The sequence below is a fragment of the Antedon mediterranea genome, chromosome 3 (genome assembly GCF_964355755.1).
Source record: "Antedon mediterranea chromosome 3, ecAntMedi1.1, whole genome shotgun sequence".
Taxonomy (NCBI): Eukaryota; Metazoa; Echinodermata; class Crinoidea; order Comatulida; family Antedonidae; genus Antedon; species Antedon mediterranea.
The window spans coordinates 4,038,043-4,056,171 of NC_092672.1; the positions used below are offsets into that span (position 1 = coordinate 4,038,043).

Here is an 18,129-nt window from a genome sequence, read left to right on the forward strand (position 1 = left end):
CTGGCAACATGATCCGTGAATCAACTGCACGTTTACTTGGCGTTCAGATTAAGCCCAGTAGTCAATCAGCACACCAAGCCGATGGATCTTCGCAGTTACAGGTTATGGGCGAGACAAACGTCACCTTTACACGTGACAATAAAGACTTGACTTTCAATGGCCTCGTCGTTAAGGACCTCGACGTTGAGCTACTCGCTGGTACACCGTTTATGGAACAGAATGATATTTCTATCCGCCCCGCTAAGCGTCAAGTAGTTATGGCCGATGGCACAACATACATCTATGGCTCCTTGCCTACCACTTTGTCCGAATGCCACTCGATCAGACGCGCTCATGTTCTCCGTGCTCCCTCAACACGCACTGTGATATGGCCAGGTAGTTACATTGAACTTTCACTCCCAAATGACCTCACCGACATAGACACTGTTGCTATTGAACCTCGCGTTGATGCACCAATCTCGAAAACATCTTTGCCATCTCATGTTTGGCCTGAACCACGTATCATATCGTGCGTTGCCGGACGAATTCGCATTCCTAACCTGTCAGACGAACCCAAAGTGCTTTCACGCAATGAACAGTTTTGCCAAGCTAGCCCTGTGTTTACACCTAACCTACCTGACACTTCATCATCCCCGATTAAACCACCAAAGCTTAGCACTACAACAGTTCACACTTGCTTCTCTGATAGCATTAAGCTGGATCCGGATAGCATTCTACCTCGCAACATACTCGAACAATTTACTAGCCTCCACAAGGAGTATGATGACATTTTCAACCCTTCCTTTAAAGGTTATAATGGTGCTGTAGGCCCGTTTGTTGCCACCGTAAATATGGGACCAGTCCAACCCCCACAACGCAAAGGTCGCCTTCCTCAGTATGCAAGAGACAAGCTCCTCGAACTACAACACAAGTTCGACGAACTCGAAACACTTGGAGTTTTTGCCCGTCCAGAAGATGTTGGAGTTGCTGTAGAATATCTCAATCCGTCATTCCTCGTGAAGAAACCCAACGGCGGTTCCAGATTAGTGACATCCTTTGCCGATGTCGGCAGGTACAGCAAACCACAACCGTCACTCATGCCTGACGTCGACTCCACTCTTCTTAAAATCGGACAGTGGAAATACATTATAACAACGGATCTTACCAACGCTTTCTACCAAATTCCACTTTCAAAACCGTCTATGAAATATTGCGGAATCGTCACTCCATTTCACGGTGTCAGGGTATATACCCGTTGCGCAATGGGCATGCCGGGGTCAGAAACCGCATTGGAAGAACTTCTAAGCAGAGTAGTGGGTGATTTTTTAGAAGAAGGTTCAGCTACAAAACTCGCTGATGATCTTTACTGCGGCGGTAATACAGTTGAAGAGGTCTTGAACGTATGGAGAAGAATCCTTCATGCACTATCCAACTCAGGACTACATTTATCCGCTACCAAAACCGTTATCTGTCCTAAGACTACTAACATTCTTGGGTGGATATGGAGCCAAGGGACACTCCGAGCTAGCTCTCATCGCATCTCAACATTATCTAGCTGCCCGAGACCAGTCACCGTGACCGGATTACGATCGTTCATTGGCGCATTTAAGATGCTATCTCGCGTTCTCCCGCGATGTGCACCTATTTTGTCACCTCTTGAAGCTGCTGTCGCTGGACGACAATCCCAAGAGAAGATAGACTGGTCTGACGAATTGCTCGCTAGTTTCGCAAGTGCGCAATCTATCCTCAACTCACCACACACGATTGCCATCCCACGAGCAAGTGACCAATTGTGGATTGTAACTGATGGCGCCGTCAAGAAATATGGCATAGCTTCCACCTTGTATGTCTCCCGTGACAGCAAACCATTACTCGCTGGTTTTTATAGCGCTAAACTACGCGGACGACAAATGACCTGGTTACCATGTGAAGTCGAAGCTCTTTCAATTGCCGCATCCACAAAACACTTTAGTCCATTTATCATACAATCCGCACATCAGGCACACATTTTGACAGACAGTAAGCCATGTGTCCAAGCCTACGAAAAGTTGTGCAGAGGTGAATTCTCTGTGAGTCCTCGGGTTTCAACCTTCTTATCCACTGTTAGCCGCTATCACGCATCTGTTCACCACCTCGCAGGTTCCGCAAATATGCCGTCCGACTTCGGGAGCAGGAACGCACAACCTTGTGACGCTCCTTCTTGCCAAATCTGCTCTTTTGTCCAACAAACCGAAGACTCTGTTGTTTTCCAAGTGAACATTAAAGACGTTATATCTGGCTCCACAAAGCTACCTTTCACTAGTCGTCCTGCCTGGCTGGCCATCCAGTCTGAATGTCCAGTCCTACGACGCACTCACGCTCACCTTTCTCAGGGTACTCGCCCCCACAAAAAAATCACAAACATTAAAGATGTCAAGCGCCTTCTACGATTTTCTACCATAGCCAAGGATGGTCTTTTGGTCGTTCGTAGGGATGAGCCACTCGCACCCGTACGCGAATGTATTGTTGTTCCTCGTGATGTCCTCGAGGGCCTTCTCACAGCACTTCATCTGCGTTTTGACCACCCTTCGTGCCATCAGCTTAAAACGATCGTTCGTAGATATTTCTTCGCTCTCGACATGGATGCCTCTGTGGAGCGTATCTCAGCAAGATGTCACCACTGCGCTGCCCTTCGCTCTATTCCACATACCGTTATCCCGCAGTCCACCGGAGACCCACCCGATGCAGTTGGTACCACCTTCGCTGCTGATGTAATTAAGCGTGAACGACAACTTATTCTAGTGATGCGAGAGTGTGTAACATCATTTACAGTCGCGTGCATTATCGACAGCGAACGTCACGACAGTCTACGAGACGGTTTAATCCGCCTTTGTATCGAGCTCAGGCCTCTTGACGGCCCACACGCTGTAATTCGCACCGACCCTGCTCCTGGATTTGCTTCGTTGGTCAGCGATAAGTTGTTAGCGCACCACAGAATAATGATTGAGCTAGGAAGAACCAAAAACCCAAATAAGAATCCAATCGCCGAAAAGGCCGTACGTGAAGTAGAAGACGAACTTCTTACACAAGAACCCACTGGTGGATTAGTCACCCCAACTATGCTCAAAATTACTATGGCTTGCTTAAACTCTCGACTACGCTCATGTGGTCTCTCTTCTAGGGAGATGTGGACACAACGCGACCAGTTTACTAACGACCAAATTCCTCTGTCTGACAGTCAATTAATTATCTCACAGCACAAACGTCGTTTAGCCAATCATGCACATAGTGAAAGATCAAAGGCTCCAACGGGCCGTTTTCCAGCAAGCTCCGATATTGATGTTGGTGATCTTGTGTACGTCTTAGCCGATCGCAACAAGTCAAAGGCCCGTCATCGCTATCTCGTAACGTCGGTTGATAACACTTGGTGCAATATCCGCAAATTTATCGGTTCTCAGTTACGTAGTACGGCGTACAAAGTCAAGCGTACGGAATGCTACAAGGTTCCCTCGTCACCATCTCCTCGATCGCAACATTATTACCAAGAGGACTCGAACAGCGATGATGATTATCAAATTCCTGAGCCACCGCGTACAGAAATACCTATTGAGCTGTCAACCCCAGCCGATCACGCTTACCAGGTTGATCCATTGCCTGCTGGTACCGACTCAGAGTTCTTAACTCCTGCTGCTTCTGATGATGTCCGCCCTCTCACCGACCTTCATAAAGTCGTTATTCCACCACCAGTGATAGAACCCAGACGATCTACTCGCAGTCATCGCTTACCCACTCATCTTAACGATTTTGTACTTGACAAGTGATTCCTGATAAGTATTGTGGGGCAGAATAATCCCCAAGCTGGAGGGCAGTCTACCCGATGAAAGCTCGTTTTTCAATTTTTTATATTTGATTCACAGTTTGTCCCGATTTGCCGTTTTTGTTGTTGACTTTGTTTTTTTTTGAGAAAAGAAAAAAAAAAAAAAAAAAAAAGGTAGTCACGCCAGTTTGGCTGTTATGTCACGTACGGCGCTCCATATGAGCCCCCTCGTTGTTGTTGTTTTACATACGAATGTTTACTGTTTGCTTTGTTAATAAAGTTACATTATTGTTATACCTCAAGTATCGGTTATTCAGTTGTATTATCTGTGTGAGTATTGTCTATATTATTACCAAGTTGGCGTAGCATGAAGAACAATCTTCAAATGAATTCTGATAATGATGATTTACTTCATGGCGAATCTGTGTTGTTGTTATAAGTCAGTTTCTCTAATCCAATCAAAGTTATCAAACTGTAAAAATAGAAAATATTATTATTATTATTATGTAATAATTAAAATGTCTAAATCAAAAATAAAAACTTAATATTGACTATTACAACATAATCTACATGAAGAGCCTTAAACAAAGGATAAATTATATTCATATTTGACTACAGTAAGGAAAAAAATATGTAACCATCACATCATATTTTGTTTTACATTAATGGGACGAATTATATTAATATTTGAATACAGTAAGAAATATGTAACCATAACATCATATTTTGTTTTACATACTACTGTAATGGGACAAATTATATTAATATTTGGCTGGATTAAGTATTACAATATATGCTCTTCAGTGTAATAACTGACATGTGTGCGCATACACACTTTTTAAGAAACATGAAGCATCAAGTTGATTGACGTTCAGAAATAGACCAATCGGAATCTTCCTATCATTTTACCTGATGGGAAGAATTATTAATTATCTATGTTCACATGTGAGAGGGAGGTAGTTTATTGAACTTGAACAAAAACTGCGGAAGTCATCGGATATTTAAGTTTCGATTAGTATTCAGATTTGAATAGTTCCCTTTCCTAATGTTATTGTTGAGCAAAGAGCCGGTCTAATAAATGATAACCACATGTACATGTACTTGTTTGTTTGGAAAAAAACATTTAACAAGTTCGAAAGTCATGGGAATTGAATGATATGTCCTTTACATTGTGGTATAATATTAGCAAATGGACCAATCAGGGAATCTTCGATTGCAAAATCACAACATATTGATTACACGTGAGGAACAGATTTCATCTATAAAAGTCGAGTGAATATTGAAACTGGATTTATTCATACAAAAGCAGATGACAGGGAAACATCCAGTTTACATATCAACAGAAAAGACATCCAGTAAACAACAATGTATCTCCGGTAAGTAAATTGTTATTTAATGTTTTAATAATATTTAGGATGATATTTGGTGCTACTGTACTTTAGCACTGCTACTCTGTACTTTGACATTACTGTCTTTTACTGTAGTACTGATTTGTTAGAATTCTGTAACCTTCCTTGTATATGTTGGCTGTGGGAAGGAAAAAACAATATTAAAACACACAGAAGGTACAATATGGGTATACTCTAGTTAGGAATGCAATACAACTGAAGACATTTAATACAAGTCAATTTCTGTTTAAATATTCTTTTACCATTAATGTTCTATTTAGCATATCTGAAATCATTTTTTTTTATACATTAACATTTTGTCACCGATTATTGTAAGGTAAACTGGAGTCCATTCTAAACACAGTGAAATGAGCTGTTAGGAGCTCAATGTTATAAGACATTATGTGATAGGCTGGCCAATTCCTTTCCATGCCGTATTATGCTTCCTAACATTTTCAATCAGGTACTCATTTACAGCTGACCTGTTCTTATTGGGAAATTAACTTGGGTCTTATTATCATATTCAAACATCTTGTTTGGCTTAGTTTTGTTTTTTCCTTGTACAACTGGACAGCCAGACCGCTTCTTGGTCCTGAGAATCGTATGTAGGCTGTGAAATAAAAGGGTTGCAGAATGCTGGCTGATGATGACATCATGATCAGTGTGCAAAACATACTTTGACGAAACTCTGACTAATGGATTGCAACCTTTTTTTTAAATGAAAGGGGTATTTTTATAAATATGGTAGATTGGAAGAGTGCAATTATTACTAAAAATTTTTAGAGGGGAAAAAGTTAACTTACAGTTTTTATATTGAATTTCAGATTTAATATGATGTTAACAATTGTGATACAGATTAGTATAATCTATGTCATCAAATCAGCAGCTCAAACCAATTCTGAAGCTTGTAATAGCTGTTGTACAGCTGGGGTTCCTGGCATTCCAGGAAATCATGGTAATCCAGGTGCAATAGGGCCACAAGGAATGAATGGAATACAAGGAATGAAAGGAGAACAAGGAATTAATGGAGAACAAGGAATTAATGGAGAACAAGGAATTAATGGAGAACAAGGAATAAAAGGAGAACAAGGATTGAATGGAGAACAAGGAATGAAAGGAGATAATGGAAGCAATGGCTTAGATGGGATTCCTGGTAAATTAGGACCAAAAGGACCTCAAGGCCTCATTGGACTACCAGGTGCAAATGGTGTAAAAGGAGAAAAGGGTGAACAAGCTAGTCAGCAGAAATCTGCTTTTTCAGTAGTTTTTACATCAAACCCAGGTCGTCATGCCGTTAGCCCAATGAAGTATAACACAATAATTACAAATGTAGGAAATCCCTACAACAAAGAAACAGGCAAGTTTGTCTGTGCAATTCCAGGTGTTTATGTATTCCAGGTGACATCAATGAAATCAAGTGGTAGTGGTAAAATTCTAACAGCAATCAAGAAAAATGGGAATATTCAAATGACCACAAGGATGGATGCTGCTGGGTATAATTCTGCAAGTACAATGGTGGTTCTTGATCTGATATCAGGTGATCAAGTATGGACTGAGCCATATAATTCAGGCACTAACTATTACCAAAGTGACAGCAACAGATACTGCTCATTTTCTGGTTTCTTACTTTATGCAGCATAAAGTAAACATACAAATACATGTATTGCTTTAATTAATTAATTTGCAAATACCGGTAAGCATAAAAAAAAGGGTAAAAAATCAGACTTTGAATACTGTAGGCTATTTTGCAGTTTTAATTAATCACTTCCATAGAAGAACAAATGTTAAAAATAATGCTTTTACTTATAAAAAAAAACCAAATATACAGTTAAATTTAACCACAAACCCATTGGCTGGCAGGAAATTCACCTATTTCCACCCCAACACCCCCCCCCCCCCCACCCATTTTTGGTCAAAGTAAATAACTATTACATTAACATTTTCTTTTAGAAAGGTTAGTGATTTTTTATGTCAATTTTACTTACCAGTTAAAAAATTATAGATTTAACATTTATTTCTTTCAAACTAAATTTTTGTAAGTATATTTTAGAAATAAAAATATTAATATTCCATATTTTGAGTGGATCATTATGTTGAACTATGAACTATATATGGTATAATTGTTTATGTGAGGTGAGAAAGTTGGATAAAAATCAAATTACCTTTTTTTAAAGTTTTGAATTCTTTGCTTGGCACACTTTATTTGATAAAATTCATATGAATCATAATATTGTTCATGACGACACTGGAAACCAGTTTGTTACAACTTGACATATAACTTTGCATAAATACAAAACAGAACTGAATGTTAGAGGAAACAATAAATTCTGATAAAAAGAATATTTGACATACTACAAAAATGCGCTAAACATAAAAGAAAACTTGACAAAATGGTAAAAAATACTTGGGAGGATTTTGAAAACTATGAAAACTAGAGAAACAAAAAAACCTCCAAAATATTTAGACGAATTATATACCAAAGAAGAAGAAGCTTAAAAACAGGAAAAATCATATTCATATTGAGTACAGTAAGAAACAAAATATGTAAACATCACATCATATTTTGTTTTACATACTACTGTAATAGGACAAATTATATTTATTTGGCTGGAGTAAGTATTACAATGTATGCTCTTCAGTGTAAGAACTGACATGTGTGCGCATACACACTTTTTAAGAAACATGAAGCATCAAGTTGATTGACGTTCAGAAATAGACCAATCAGCATCTTCCTATTATTTTACCTAATGGGAAGAATTATTAATTATCTATGTTCACATATGGGAGGGAGGTATAGTTTATTTAACTTCACAAAAACTGCGGAAGTCATCGGATATTGAAGTTCCGATTAGTAATCCGGTTTGAATAGTTCCCTTTCCTAATGTTATTATAACACAAAGAGCCGGTCTAATAAAGGTACTTAACAAGTTCGAAAGTCGTGGGAATCGCATGATATGTCCTTTACATTATGGTATAATATCAGAAAATGGACAAATTAGGGAATTTTCGATTGCAAAATAACAACATATTGTTTACACGTGAGGAACAGATTTCATCTATAAAAGTCGAGTGAAAATTGAAACTGGATTTATTCATACAACAGCAGATGACAGGAAACATCCCGTTTACAGATCAACAGAAAAGACATTCAGAAAACAACAATGTATCTCCGGTAAGTAAATTGTTCTTTAAGCTTTTAATAATATTTAGGATGATATTTGGTGCTACTGTACTTTAGCACTGCTACTCTGTACTTTGACATTACTGTCTTTTACTGTAGTACTGATTTGTTAGAATTCTGTAACCTTCCTTGAACATGTTGGCGGTGGGAAGGAAAAAACAATATTAAAACACACAGAAGGTACAATATGAGTCGTGTGTACTCCAGTTAGGAATGCAATACAACTGAAGATCATTTGATACAAATCAATTTGATGTGAAATTATTGTAAGGTAAAGTGGAGTCTTGTGTTCATTCTGAACAAAGTGGGATGCGCTGTTAGGAGCTCAAGGTAATAAGCCTTAGCACAATTCCTTTCCATGCTGCCTATCCTTCCTAGCATTTTCAGGTACTCATTTACAGCTGAGTTGACTGGTAGTTGTTTTTATCTGGAAATTAATTTGGGTCTTTCTGTATGATAGTTCAACCACTTGGCTACTAAACTTCAACAAATTATTATATAATACAGTAATACCACATTCAAAACTTGGGCTGAGTCATGTTGTTTCCTTGTACAGTCAGGATCCTTCTTGTTCCTGGCCAGGAACAAGAAGGAGCCTGTGAAATAAAAGGGTTGCAGAATGCTGGCTCGATAATGATCAGTGTGCAAAATATACTTTGACAAAACCCTGCTTGATAATGATTAATTGATTGCAATCTTTTTAAAAATTAAAAAAAAAGGGTACTTTTATATGTTTATAGCTTAACTTAAGTATGGTAGATAAAGAGTGCAATTAAAGAGGGAAACGGTTAACACACTGTTGTTATATTGAATTTCAGACTTAATATGATGTTAACAATTGTGATACAGATTAGTATAATCTATGTCATCAAATCAGCAGCTCAAACCAATTCTGAAGCTTTTAATAGCTGTTGTACAGCTGGGGTTCCTGGCATTCCAGGAAATCACGGAAATCCAGGTGCAGCAGGGCCACAAGGAATGAGTGGAGTGAAAGGAGAACAAGGAATGAATGGAGAACAAGGAATGAAAGGAGAACAAGGAATGAAAGGAGATAATGGAAGGAATGGCTTAGATGGGACTCCTGGAAAGTTAGGACCAACTGGACCTCAAGGTATTGTTGGACTACCAGGTACAAATGGTGTAAAAGGAGAAAAGGGTGAACAATCTATTCAGCAGAAATCTTCCTTTTCAGTAGTTTTTACATCATCCCCAGGTCGTCATGACACTAGCCCAATGAAGTATGACACAATAATTACAGATGTAGGAAATCACTACAACAAAGAAACAGGAAAGTTTGTCTGTGCAATTCCAGGTATTTATGTTTTCCAGGTGACATCAATGAAATCAAGTGGTAGTGGTAAAATTTTAACAAGAATCATGAAAAATGGCAATATTCAAATGTCTGCATGGATGAGTGCCTCTGGGTATAATTCTGTAAGCACAATGGTGGTTCTTGATCTGGTATCAGGTGATCAAGTATGGACTCAGCCATATAATTCAGCCTACAACTATTACTACAGTGACAGTGGAAGATACTGCTCATTCTCTGGTTTCTTACTTTATGCAGCATAAAGCAAACATATACAAATACTTGTAATGTTTTAAACAATTAATTTGCAAATAGGCATCTAGAAGTCAAACTATATAAATGACACAAGCTAAATTTAATATTATATTATTTTTTCAATTATTGATTATTTCTGCTTCAGATGCAACAGTTTAGATGAATGATGTCAATTTTACCAGTTAAAAAATTATAGATATAACATTTATTTCATTTGAAGAACTAAATTGTTTAAATACATTGTTAGAAATAAAAATATTAATATTCAGTATTTTAAGTAAATCTATGTTATGTTGAACTATGCAGGCGGTTCAATTTCTTTTGGCCTACTGTATTCACACTCAAATCAGTCCTAAATCAGGAAGGTTTTAGTAAATTCATCCACTACAATTCTAAGTTAATTAATGAAAGACTGTCAACACTCAGTAGTGTGACATTTGACCTGCAACTTTTAAAACAGGTTTTACACATTTATTAACCCATGGCTGGTAGACTGCACAAAGATTATACTTAGAAATATATCAGTATGGGTAACTCAATCAAAGCCTCTTCTTTTTTTTTTGGTTGAGTTTTGAATTCTTTCCTTGGCACACTTTACTTATAAAATTCATATGAATCGCAATATTGCTCATAACGACACCGAAACCAGTTTGTTACAACTCGACATATATAACTTTTGCATAAAATACAAAACGGAACTGAACGTTAGGGGAAACAATAAATTCTGATAAAAAGAATGAAATATTTGACATACTACAAAAAATGCACTAAACATAAAAGAAAACATGACAAAATGGTAAAAAATACTGAAGAGGATTCTGAAAACTATGAAAACTAGAGAAATAAAACACCTCCAAAATATTTAGACGAACTTATATACCAATGAAATATGAAGAGGCTTAAAAACAGGATCAATCATATTAATATTGACTACAGTAAGAAACAAAATATGTAAATGTCAAATTTACATATTTTTTTTTACATTCTGTATGTACCGGTAATAGGATGAATTATATTAATATTAGAATACAGTAAGAAATATGTAAACAACATTTACATATTCTGTTTTACATAATTAATACTGTATGTGGGAAAAATTATATAAATATTTTACTACATTTACATATTTTGTTTTAATACTGTAATGGGACAAATTATATTTATATTTGGCTGGAGTAAGTATTACAATATATGCTCTTCAGTGTAATAATGTGTGCGCATACACACTTTTAAAGAAATATGAAGCACCAAGTTGATTGACGTTCAGAAATAGACCAATCAGCATCTTCCTATTACTTTACCTAATGGGAAGAATTAGTAATTATCTATGTTCACATGTGAGATGGAGGTAGTTTATTGAATTTCACAAAAACTGCGGAAGTCATCGGATATTTAAGTTTCGATTAGTCTAATAAATGGTAACCACAGGTACTTGTTTGTTTAGAAAAAAACATATAACTAGATTTGAACTCGTCACTACGGACGAGTTAGGTTATCCGCAGAGCAAAAGCCACGTGCACGTCATACGTTAGAATATTGCGCAGAGAAAAACATTATGCCATTGAAAAAATGTTAGTGCGCTCTCTATTTTACGTAACGTCTAATTATACACGGTATACACTATATGTTGAATACGTACTACATACAGTGAAGAATATGTGAAAATAAGTGGCCCAAGTTATTGACGCTTTTGAACATGATGACGTCATCACAATTTTTAAAATGGTGAATCGTGCGAAAGATAATTGATAGACCTAGACAACATAAAAAAAATGGGGGGAAATGGAATACAAATAAGTGGAGATGCGCTATATTAAATGTGACGAGCTACGAGGAAAGAGACAAAAATCCTATATTTTATATTCGAGTGGCCATACGATGACGTTACAATGTCCGGTTAGCCATATTGATGCATGATTTGATATCTGCAACTCATCTACTACCAGAATATGTAATTATAAAAAAGTTCACCACGTAGTTTAGAATTTATGACTGTTTAAAAAAAGGCATAATTTTGACAAATTTTTGAACTTTTTCATCAAAAATGCGCGTAAATTGTTTAATTCTACGTGCTCGTATGACGTGATTTTAAGTTGAAATTGTTTGAAAGTTGGTAAATTTACTAAAAAAAGACAGGAAAAACAAAAATCAAGCAAAAAAATGATGTTTTTGCGCTACGTGCGCACGCGCGCGTAAAAAAATTGCGCACGCCTAGGAATTTTTCAAATGCTCAAAATGACATGAAACGCGTAGAAAGTTGATTAGAAATTGATTTTTTGCATTTTGAAATTTTAAACGCGCGTGCACGCGTAACTTTTTGTAAAACATGCCATTTTTAATCCATAGAAAGTTTGCGCTTGATATGACTTAAATTTTCACCAAGTTTCAATACAAAATGACTTTTGATTTTTAATCTATGATCAATCATTGAAATTCATAAAATCACGCGTAACTTACGCTGCGCGACTCTAAAGTTAAAAAACGAAACGTCCTGCACATCTACAGCTAGAGGTCAATCTTATGACAAAGTTACACAATCTTATATTGGCCAGAATTAGAGATACGCTGCGAACAAAATTCCAGGAAAGAAAGAAGAACTAGACATGAAACTCGTCACTTTGACGAGTTAGTTATCCGCTCGACAAACGCCACGTGCACGTCATACGTTAGAATATTGCACACAGAAAAATATTAAGGCATTATGACCTGAACTGAAGAATATGATATGTTATTTCTGAATTCTGTTATTTTGTGTCATATACATAGTATACACAGTACAATCTGTATACATATCACAAACAGTGTAAAATAGGTGAAATTACGGGACCCGTATTTTATTGTAATTTTTAACATCTTGACGGCTTCAAAATGAAATGCAAAAGTAGAAATTTCAGAATGAAATTATCTCAGCAACAACATATTAACGTGTAGAAGAAATTTGAATACGTGAAATATTGATGCGCGCTCTTTTAAATGTAATGAAATATAACGCAAAAGATGAAAATACGACTTTTTTTATATAACTGGCCATATGATGACGTCACAACATTCAATTGGCACAATTTTCACATGATTTTGTATCTACAATACAATAGCTTCCTGAAAACGTTTTAATCGTGATTATCACATTTTATTCTTACGAGCTATAACAGATTAAAATTTACTGTAAAGATGAAATTAATGACCAAAGTAATTTAAATTTTTAGGCATGATGACGTTAAAAAAATTAAAAAATTTTAAATTCATGCAAAAGATAGTTGATTGACCTAGAATATATTAAAATCGGGGTGAAAATGGACAACGAATAAGTGGAGATGCGCTCTATTAAATGTGATGAGCTATGACGAAAGAGACAAAAATCCTATATTTTATATTCGCGTGGCCATACGATGACGTCACAATGTCCGGTTAGCCATATTAATGTATGATCCGATATCTACAACTCATCAACTTCCAGAATATGTAATTAAAAAAAAGTTCCCCATGTAGTTTAGAATCTATGAATGTTTAAAAATAGGCATAATTTTGACGAATTTTTGAACTTTTTCACCAAAAACGCGTGCAAATTATCTAATTCGACGTGCTCGTATGACGTAATTTTAAGTCGAAATTGTTTAAAATTTGGTAACATTACTAGAAAAGGCTGAAAAAACATAAATCACGCGAAAAAAATATGTTTTTAACGCTACGTGTGCACCGCGTGCGTAAAAATTTTCGCGCGCGTGGGAATTTTTGACATGCTCAAAATGACATGAAACGCATAGAAAGTTGATTAGAAGTTGATTTTTCGCTTTCTAAAATTTTAAACGCGCGTGCGCGCGTAACTTCTTGTGAAACATGCTATTTTTAATCCATAGAAAGTTTGCGCTTGATATGACTTAAATTTTCACAAAGTGTTAAAACAAAATTATGTTTGGTTTTTAGTCTATGATCAATCATTGAAATTCATAAAATCGCGCGTAAGTCACGTTGCGCAACTCTGACCTCATTCAAAAATAGGAGGTGCACAAGTTCACGTAAATTTCGATATGTTGACAAAGTTACGATATGTTCTGTTTACAAGTTTTAGAGAAACACGACGCACAAAAATGACAGAAAGAAAGAAGTATAATACAGGAAAAAAATTTGATGAAACAGGACGATTACAAGGAGTTATCCGCTACTAAGCGGATAACTAATAAGATAGAAAAAAAAAAAAAAGAAAAAAAAAGATCCTGACAATAACAAGGGGTTATCCGCCAAGTGCGGATAACCAACAAGTTCAAAAGTCGTGGGAATCGCATGATATGTCCTTTACATTATGGTATAATATCAGCAAATGGACAAATTAGGGAGTTTTCGATTGCAAAATCACAACATGTTGTTTACACGTGAGGAACAGATTTCATCTATAAAAGTCGAGTGAAAATTGAAACTAAATTTATTCATACAACAGCAGATGACAGGGAAACATCCAGTTTACAGATCAACAGAAAAGACATTCAGAAAACAACAATGTATCTCCGGTAAGTACATTTTTATTTTAGCTTTTAATATTTAGGATGGTATTTGGTGCTACTGTACTTTAGCACTGCTACTCTGTACTTTGACATTACTGTCTTTTACTGTAGTACTGATTTGTTAGAATTCTGTAACCTTTCTTGTATATGTTGGCAGTGAGAAGAAAAAAACAATATTAAAACACACAGAAGGTACAATATGGGTCGTGTGTACTCCAGTTAGGAATGCAATACAACTGAAGATCATTTAATACATGTCAATTTCTGTTATTCTTTTACCATTGTGTTCTATAAGCCTATCTGAGATTATTTTATTATATACATTAACATTTGATATGAAATTATTGTAAGGTAAACTGGAGTCCTGTGTTCATTCTGAACAAAGTGAAATGAGCTATTAGGAGCTCAATGTAATAAACCTTAGCATTATGTGGTAGGATGGCCAGTTCCTTTCCACGCTACCTCATCCTTCCTAGAATTTTCAATCAGGTACTCATTTACAGATGAGTTGTTCTTATCGGGAAATTAAATTGGTTCTTTCTGTATGATAGTCAAGTGTCCAACCACTCAGCTACCAAACTTCTTCGGCTAACAAATTATTATAAATATCATATTTAAAACTTCTTGTTGGGCTTAGTTATGTTGTTTCCTTGTACAACTGGACAGCTTATTGCTTCAGGGAGAATCGTATGTAGGCTGTGAAATAAAAGGATTACAGAATGCTGGCTGATGAACATACTTTGAAAAAACCCTGCTTGACAATGATTGATTCCAAACATTTTTTTTACAAAACTTTAATACGGGGTATTTTTTGCTTCATTTTGATATAAACAAGTTTGGTTGATAAGAGTGTGATTATTACTGAATGTGTTAAGGGGTATAATTAATAATAACATACAGTGTTTATATTGAATTTCAGATTTAATATGATATTAACAATGGTGATACAGATTAGTATAATCTATGTCATCAAATCAGCAGCTCAAACCAATTCTGAAGCTTGTAATAGCTATTGTACAGCTGGGGTTCCTGGAATTCCAGGACATCATGGTAATCCAGGTGCCTCTGGGCCACAAGGAATGAATGGAGAACAAGGAATAAAAGGAGAACAAGGAATGAATGGAGTGAAAGGAGAACAAGGAATGAATGGAGAACAAGGAATGAAAGGAGAACAAGGAATGAATGGAGAACAAGGATTGAATGGAGAACAAGGAATGAATGGAGTGAAAGGAGAACAAGGAATGAATGGAGAACAAGGAATGAAAGGAGATAATGGAAGGAATGGAGAACAAGGAATGAATGGAGAACAAGGAATGACAGGAGACCCGGGAATGAAAGGAGAACAAGGAATAACAGGAGATGATGGAAGGAATGGCTTAGATGGGTCTCCTGGAAAGTTAGGACCAACTGGACCTCAAGGTATTGTTGGATTACCAGGTGCAAATGGTGTAAAGGGAGAAAAGGGTGAACAAGCTAGTCAGCAGAAATCTGCCTTTTCAGTAGTTTTTACATCAAACCCAGGTCGTCATGCCACTAGCCCAATGAAGTACGACACAATAATTACAGATGTTGGAAATCATTACAACAAAGAAACAGGCAAGTTTGTCTGTACAATTCCAGGTGTTTATGTATTCCAGGTGACATCAATGAAATTAAGTGGTAGTGGTAAAATTTTAACAAGAATCATGAAAAATGGCAATAATCAAATGTCTGCATGGATGAGTGCTTCAGGGCATAATTCTGTAAGCACAATGGTGGTTCTTGATCTGGTATCAGGTGATCAAGTATGGACTCAGCCACATAGTTCAACCTACAACTATTACTACAGTGACAGTGGAAGATACTGCTCATTCTCTGGTTTCTTACTTTATGCAGCATAAAGCAAACATATACAAATACTTGTAATGTTTTAAACAATTAATTTGAAAATAGGCATCTAGAAGTCAAACTATATAAATGTCACAAGCTACATTATTATATATTATTTTTGCAAAGATTATATCTGCTTGAGATGAAAGATGAATGATGCTAATTCAAAAGAAGCTTTTGTTAGTAATTTTTTAAGATCAATTTTACCAGTTAAAATATTATAGATATAACATTTATTTCATTTGTGCAACTAAATTGTTTAAATAAATGTTAGAAATAAAAATATTAATATTCAGTATTTTGAGTAAATTTATGTTATGTTTAAACTATGCAGGCGGTTCAAAAGAATTACATTTCTTTACACACTTTATTACGGCTTATTCACACTCAAATAAGTCCTGAACTAGGAAGGTTTTAGTAAATTTATCCACTACAATTCTGAATTAATTAATGAAAGACTGTCAACATTCAGTTGTTTGACATTTGACCGGCAACTTTTAACAGATTTTATACATTTATTAACCCATGGCTGGTAGTAGTACTACACCTTACAAAGATTATGCTAAGAGAAATTTATCAGCATGGGTAACTCTGCAAGTTCCTTGTTTAAAAATCAAAGCCTCTTCTTTTTTTAAAGTTTTGAATTCTTTCCTTGGCACACGTTATTTTATAAAATTCATATGAATCGCAATATTGCTCATGACGACACCGAAACCAGTTTGTTACAACTTGACATATAACTTTGCATAAAATATAAAAAAGAACTGAGCATACTTTTAAACTCTGTCTACACTATCACACTATTTTAACAAAATATGGTAGTAATATGCCAAAATATGGTCATCATATCCATATATTGAGAAATCAAATTTTGTTGTCACATAAACTTTGATAGTGTAGACAGAGTTTTAGATGAAACAATGATACAAAAATTATTCCGTGCCCAATTATAGGAATAGTACATTCGGAATAGACTACACTACTTTAGAATACTTACGGACAATTCCCTAGAAATTGGGCGTGGTTTCCAGACATCGTTACCGACACCATTCAGCGTCAACTCCTGACACGTTTTTGGCAATTTCCTCTTCAAATAAACAGTTGGCGGTGTCTGTTTAGAGAGAACCTTTTCAAAAGACATACCAACAAAAAACTCCATTCTTTTTAACGTTGCTAAGCAGCTTAGTCTTGCACATGGATCTTTACAGAGTAACTACAGGAAAAAAAAAGTGATCATAAAGAAAAATGCATAAACTACTAGAGACTATGAGGTCATCGAAGGTCAGGCTGTTGTATACTGCAAAAAAGAAAGATATAAACGTGGTGTTATTAGGGAGCTATCAATCTGCGACGATCTAGAAATTAGTTGTGTTGCCAAAAAAATGAATGTTCAAAAAGAATGTTGAAATGGATCTGTGTGCACACAATAATATGGCATAAAACTATAGTAGCTTCGGCATAAAATTATAGTAGCTCCGAGTTCATTGATTATGAGATGAGAATTTTAAAAATTTAATTAAAAAGTAGTTAACTAAAAATGAATCAACTGTTACCTGAAGAATGACGTCCTGAGCAGGATAACTAACAAACGGAGGTAACTTGAATTCCTTATTTATAACCTTATTATACATCTCAATGTGATTGGTGGAACCACTTAACGGATATTTACCCGTCATCAAGCAAAACATTATAATGCCGAGTGACCACCAGTCGACACAATGATCATAGTCTCCCATATTTAGTACTTCAGGCGCTGAAAAAATTAAGGTAGATGTTTAGTTGTCCTGTTAAAACTATGGTATAAATTTGGAGACTATTACAGAGCAGAATTTAGATTTGTGACCATGTTTAGT

General features: G+C 35.9%; 3 protein-coding genes across 4 annotated transcripts; all 3 read left to right on the top strand.

Annotated features, from left to right (window-relative positions):
* Positions 1–5,085: 5,085 nt before the first annotated feature.
* Positions 5,086–7,183, top strand: LOC140043393 (uncharacterized). The gene is made up of 2 exons (XM_072087894.1): positions 5,086–5,151; positions 5,988–7,183. Exons 1-2 carry the CDS (start codon positions 5,141–5,143, stop codon positions 6,802–6,804), a joined length of 828 nt encoding a protein of 275 aa, XP_071943995.1. The 5' UTR covers positions 5,086–5,140; the 3' UTR covers positions 6,805–7,183.
* Positions 7,184–8,276: 1,093 nt separating this feature from the next.
* Positions 8,277–16,863, top strand: LOC140043395 (complement C1q tumor necrosis factor-related protein 2-like). 2 transcript variants are annotated; one of them, XR_011844303.1, is made up of 3 exons: positions 8,277–8,335; positions 9,163–10,368; positions 16,781–16,863. XR_011844303.1 is itself a non-coding variant. In XM_072087897.1 (2 exons), the coding sequence occupies exons 1-2, from the start codon at positions 8,325–8,327 to the stop codon at positions 9,914–9,916; spliced, it is 765 nt and encodes a 254-aa protein (XP_071943998.1). In that variant the 5' UTR covers positions 8,277–8,324; the 3' UTR covers positions 9,917–10,432. The 2 variants fall into 2 exon arrangements, 1 of the variants encoding a protein (XP_071943998.1); XM_072087897.1 differs by lacking the exon at positions 16,781–16,863 and having other exon boundaries at positions 9,163–10,432.
* LOC140043394 (uncharacterized) lies at positions 15,331–16,398 on the top strand. The gene has a single exon (XM_072087895.1). It carries the CDS (start codon positions 15,334–15,336, stop codon positions 16,285–16,287), a length of 954 nt encoding a protein of 317 aa, XP_071943996.1. The 5' UTR covers positions 15,331–15,333; the 3' UTR covers positions 16,288–16,398.
* Positions 16,864–18,129: the final 1,266 nt, after the last annotated feature.

Bases quoted from the DNA above. Each gene is read 5' to 3' on its own strand.
- LOC140043394 (XM_072087895.1), top strand. From the start codon at position 15,334: ATGATATTAACAATGGTGATACAGATTAGTATAATCTATGTCATCAAA.